This window comes from Dipodomys ordii, unplaced genomic scaffold, assembly GCF_000151885.1.
Source record: "Dipodomys ordii isolate 6190 unplaced genomic scaffold, Dord_2.0 Scaffold6, whole genome shotgun sequence".
Taxonomy (NCBI): domain Eukaryota; kingdom Metazoa; phylum Chordata; class Mammalia; order Rodentia; family Heteromyidae; genus Dipodomys; species Dipodomys ordii.
The window spans coordinates 5,260,269-5,265,967 of record NW_012267222.1 but is presented as its reverse complement, the minus strand read 5'-3'; the positions used below and the strand labels follow the sequence as shown (position 1 = coordinate 5,265,967).

The following is a 5,699-nucleotide window of genomic DNA, read 5'->3' as shown; positions in this document are numbered from 1 at the left end:
GGGAGGGAGGAAGGGAAGAAGGAAGGAAGGAGGGAGGGAGGGAGGAAGGGAAGAAGGAGGGAGGGAGGAGGGAAGGAAGGAAGAAAGGGAGGGAGGAAGGAAGGAAGGAAAGAAGGGAGGAAGGAAATCTGGGTCTGAGGGAAGCGGGACTGGTCTGGGATGGGCACAGGAAGCCACAACACAGATCCCACAGCTGGAGGTGAGGGAAGATGGCCCCTGCTTTCCAAGGGGGATGTGAAGTGGCAAGGGTGAGCAGGAAGTTCAGGAAGGGAGGCCCTCAGGGGAGGGCAAGTGGCCTCAGGAAGAGTCTGAGTGGAGGCCGCGTCGATGACACGTCAGCGCCCTCAAGAGGACAAACTAGAAGGTGGAAAGAGCATTTGGGGTGTGGCTTGTGGGACCCAGGCTCCCCCGGGATCTCAGGACAGTGACAGTGCTTCCCAGGGGAAGCGGGAGAACCTGGAGATATGCCTGACCAAGACACAGGGGAGCCAGGAGCACGCGGCCACGCCTGTCATCCTAGCCACTCACGAGACAGATCTGAGGATCGAGGTTCCAAACCAGCTCAGGCAGGAAAGTCCATGAGACACTTATCGCTAATGGACCACTGAAAGGCCAGAAATGAAGCTGCGGCTCAAGTGGGAGAGGGAGTCCCTAGGCCCTAGTGCAAGCCCCCGCATGAGCACACGGAAGGGAAAACAAACAAACGTGCGAGAGGCAGGCCAGAGGGGCTGAACCCTCCGTGGCGGGCCTGAGAGCGCGGCCCTTCGCCGCTGGCGACCGGAAGTGTCACTGTCTGCTACAATCTAAAAGGTAAATGCGAAAATATTTTTTGACTCTGCTAAGTACAGATAAAGAAGGGGTAGTACTCAATAGGCAACTTTGGCTGGTCATCGATTCTATTGTATTGAAGGATATGACAGGCTCAGTAATTGTTCATAGGAATCGGTTCTGAAGAGAATGAAGTAGGAGAACAGATTGAGCCCTAATTATAAGAGACACAGAATGCAGTGGGGCAGACTGTGGGTGCCACTACAGCCTCTCGAGCCATGAGCTTCTTGTGCCACCAGACTCAGGAGCGAAGGGGGGGGGGCAATGGATGGAGGACAGCACCCTGAGACCTGGTCCTTCATCTCCACCAGAGAGAGTAAACAACATTTCATCCAATTAACCCCACCTGGAAGGGACTTGGGAGACCCAGGGGGGTGAACCTGTAACACAGTTGCAGGAACTTATGTGAGTTGGGTTTAATGAGGATTGTTACACTCGTAGAAGAGCTTGTGGCTGTTACTGCCTTGCTTCTCCTAAGTCTGTGGCAAGTTCAGGAAGGTGACAGACCAGGTGATTCTCACAGGCATGAAGGCCTGGGCTGGAAGATGCCGGTATAAGTAGGCTCACCTGAACTTCCTGCATTAAGATGACTCTCCTGGCTGGGAATGTGGCTTAGTGGTAGAGTGCCTGCCTACCATGCATGCAGCTCTGGGTTCGATTCCTCAGTGCCACATACACAGAAAAAGCCAGAAGTGGTGCTGTGGCTCAAGTGGTAGAGTGCTAGCCTTGAGCAAAAGAAGCTTAGGGACAGTGCCCAGGCCCTGAGTTCAAGCCCCAGGACTGGCAAATAAATAAATAGGATTCTCTTCCTCCTGTTATTGGCAAAGGAGAGGAAAACAGTCACGAGGGGATTCTGAAGAAATGAGTGAGAGTCAGTATCACTCACTTGTATTCGGGAAGTAGGGGAAGTTGGCTTCTACCACTCTGGAGTGAAGGGGCTGGGTCTTGCGGTAACCATTGTGCAGGGTCTGGTTCTGATGGTTCATCACAGAATTCTCCAGCTTGATCACCTGCCGACAACAGACAGTGAATAATGGATAGCAAAAGGTGACAGGTAATAAAGAAATGGTTAGTGAGTGAGTGGACTACAACCCAGATTCTAGAACCTCATAAAGTGGTTATAAGATTGCCAGTTTAGACAGGTACCAGAAGCTCATGTCTGTAATCCTAGCTCCTCAGAAGGCTGAGACCTGAGGATTGCAGTTTGAAGCCAGCCCAGGCAGAAAAATCCCTGTGAGACTCTTATCTCTAATTAACCACTTAAAAAACAGAAGTGGCAATGTAGTTCAAGTGACCACAAAGAGGCTCAAGGACAGTGCCCACACCCTGAGTTCCAGCCCTACAGTCAACAAAGAAAAGAAAAAAGCAGGGCTGGGAAGGTGGCTCAGTGGTAGGGCGCTTGCCTTGCATGCCTGAAGCCCTGGGTTCGATTCCTCAGCACCACATAAGCAAAATGAAAAAAGCTGGAAGTGGTGCTGTGGCTCAAGTGGTAGAGCGCTAGCCTTGAGCTGAAGAGCTGAGGGACAGCGCCCAGGCCCAGAGTTCAGGCCCCATGACCAGACCCAAAAAAAAAGAAAGAAACATTCATGTGGGAAGCTGGTGGCTCACGTCTGTAATCTTAGTTAGTGGTGAGATTGAGATCTGAGGATCATAGTTCAAAGCTAACCCAGGCAGGAAAGCCTATGAGACTCTTTTCTCCATTTAACCAGCAAAAAGCAAGAAGTGAAGCTGTAGCTCAAGTGGTCCAGCATCAGGTTTGAATAAAACAGTGCCTAGGCCCTGAGTTCAAGCCCCAGGATTTGTACAAAGAAAGGAAGAAAAGAAGGAAGCAAGTGAGGAAGGAAGGGAGGAAGGGAAATAAAGGAGAGAAGGTGGGAAGGCAGGCAGGCAAGAAGGAAGGTAGGAAGGAAGGAAGGAAGGAAGGGAGGGAGGGAAGGAGGGAGGAGAGGAAGGGAGGGAGAGGAAGGGAGGGAAGGAGGGAAAAAGGAAAGGAGGGAAGGAAGGGAGGGAGGAGATAAAAGGAAAGAAGGAAAGAAGGAAGGGAGGGGATAAAAGGAAAAAAGAAAAGAGGGAAGGAGGAAAAAAGGGAAGGGAAGGGAAGGGAAGGGGAGGGCAGGAGAGGGAAGGGGAGGGAAGAAGAAATCCTTGCGTGAAGACTTGGTGACATTAGCACACAAGCTCCCTGAGGACTACGGCAGCCTGGCGGGATCTGTTCCTCAGGAACATTCGGCGTCCGTGGGCAGCTCTCTGGTGACACATCTTTCCCTGAGTTGGCGGTAAGCTCCTCGCATCCCTGTGCGTGCCCACCGAGGGCAGCCCCTGTGGTCTGCCAGGCACCCCGGGTTCTCATGTGGCGGCTGGAAGGGGGCTCTGTCCCGGGGCACTCAGGCCAAGGCGACACCCTTCATTCCTTACCTGGGCCTTGGAGATCTTCACGGAGTCCGACATGACAAACCACCGGACGTTCTGCGTGCATGGCGGGGTGGTGAGCGAGCCGTTGTAGGTGTAGTAGTGGTACATGTCCCCGGGCAACATGTCCAGAATGTCAAAGTCAGTCAGGTAAGTGGTTTGTCCTGAGGCAGAAGACAAGGGACAGAGGACGGTGAGCGACCCCTGGGCCCGGCTGAGAGGACAGCTTGGGCACACACTCGCCATGCACAAATTCCAGATTTCAAGCAGAACAAAGTGAATGACTGAGAAACATGGCCCAGCTTACTGCCCCCTGGCGGTAGCAAGGAGCAAAGAGGCAGAGATGGTGCACGCAGCTGCCTCCCTCCTGGCTGAGTGGCCTGGGCCAGTGCTGGCTCAGAGGTTGTGAAAGGGGCCCAGGGGGCTGCGGGTGTGGCCCGGGGACACAGCTCGAGCCTCGCAAGCATCAGGCCCTGAGCTCCACCCTCAGCACCAGAAAACATCACAGGTCTATATGATTGCACGAGGCATAGAAGACAGACCAATGTCGCTGGGTGCCAGTAGCTCACACCTGTAATCCTAGCTACTCAGGATGCTGATATCTAAGGATCTTGGTTCAAAGCTAGCCAGGGCAGGAAAGTCCAAGAGACTCTTATCACCAATTAACCAGCAAAAAGCTGGAAGTGGAGGTACAGCACAAGTGATAGAATAACAGCCGTGAAGCCAGGCGCCAGTGGCTCATGCCTGTCATCCTAGCTACTCAGGAGGCTGAGATACGAGGATCATGGTTCAAAGCCAGCCCAGGCAGAAAGTTCATGAGACTCCTATCTCCAATAAACCACCAGAAAACTGGAAGTGGTGCTGTGGCTCAAGCGGTAGAGGGCTTGATTTGAGCTGAAGAGCTGAGGGACAGTGCCTAGGCCCAGAGTTCAGGCCCCATGACTGGACCAAAAAAAAAGAATTTCATGGACTTTCCTGCTCAGGCTGGCTTTGAACGGTGATCCTCAGATCTCAGCCAGCCTGAGTAGCTAGTATCACAGGCGTGAGCCACCAGCGCCCGGCTGCTCCTGAATTCTTGCTGCTGCGGCTCCTAGAAACCACACTGGGCCACAGGTGGGGGGCGGGGCTGCCACTATGATCATGCCCATCCGTGCCAGTATTCCCCCAGGGCCACAGCAAGTGACCTTTGGCAGAGAGCTGGGCTCCATTCATGCGGCTCCTCAGCCACTCTCCCCACCAGGTCCCCCTTCTCCCCCCGTCCACCTCACACCCACGTCCACTTCCCTCCTGCAGCCCCTTACCTGGATACCTGATATTAGCCAGGTGAGAAATTAAGGAGCTGTAGTGTGTGTTCTCAGCATACTCCTCGATCTACAAGGAAAACGGAGCCACTGACACAGCGAAGCAGAGACCCAGGTGACCGGGGCCTCTTCCTCACTAACCCCTGCCTGGTCTCCTTTGCTTGCTTGCCTGCCTGCCTTCCTTCCTTCCTTCCTTCCTTCCTTCCTTCCTTCCTTCCTTCCTTCCTTCCTTCCTTCCTGTCTCCTCTCTCTCTCTCTCTCTCTCTCTCTCTCTTTCCTTTCTGGTGGCCCATGAGGCTTGAACTCAGAGCCTGGGACTGTCCCTGAGCTCTTTTGCTCAAGGCTAGTGCTTGAGCCAAAGCGCCACTTCTGGTTTTCTGGTGGTTAATTGGAGATAAGAGTCTCCTGGACTTGCCCTTCCAGGCTGGCTTTGAACCACATTCCTCAGATCTCACCCTCCTGAGTAGCTAGCATTGCAAGTGTGAGACACCAGCGCCTGGTCCAGGTCCGGTATTCTTGAAGACAGTGTTCCTGGGCTTGGTCTTCAGCTCTCACCTGTTCCACATGAGCCCTGTTTTCCAGGCAGTGAGGTTTTCCTGGCCTTGGCCAGTCTTGCCTTGGTCAGCTCCCAGGTGGGCCACTCAGAGGAGTGATGGGGTGGGGACAGACGAGAAGCCCACAGACATTCGCCATCCTTATTTAAGGTTCTAGCCACATTTTATGAAGAAAAGCCATAATTTGTTGCTTGCTCCGGCGTGTTCCAGAGCACCAAAATGATCGGGTTTTATATTTTTGTTTTTGTGGTCCTGCAGAAATGGTTCATTTTTGTTGTTTTGTTTTGACAAAATGACCTATTTTAATACTTATTTTTGGAGAATTAGACCCCTGTCTTCAGCCACCCAGCCCTCAGCCCCATACCTGGACATCTTTAGCAATGTAGATGTGCCAGGTGCCTGTGGCTTACACCTGTAATTCCAGAACTGGAAATGTGGCTTAGTGGTAGAGTGCTGGCCTAGCATGCACGAAGCTCTGGGTTTCATTTCTCAGTACCACATACATAGAAAAAGCCAGAGTGGTACTGTGGCTCAAGTGGTAGAGTGCTAGCCTTGAGCAAAAGAAGCTCAAGGACAATGCCCAGGCCCTGAGTTCAAGTCCCAGGAC

The 5,699-nt window shown here is 52.9% G+C and overlaps 1 protein-coding gene across 1 annotated transcript in view; it reads right to left on the bottom strand.

Annotated features, from left to right (window-relative positions):
- Ca6 (carbonic anhydrase VI) overlaps nt 1–5,699 on the bottom strand; it is a 29,040-nt gene that overhangs the window by 8,984 nt on the left and 14,357 nt on the right. Inside the window, exons 5-7 of the mRNA XM_013031715.1 lie at nt 4,539–4,608; nt 3,244–3,401; nt 1,715–1,838 (exon numbers count right to left, since the gene is read on the bottom strand). Of these exons, the coding sequence (XP_012887169.1) occupies nt 1,715–1,838; nt 3,244–3,401; nt 4,539–4,608 (352 nt within the window). The remainder of the gene's footprint in view (nt 1–1,714; nt 1,839–3,243; nt 3,402–4,538; nt 4,609–5,699) is intronic.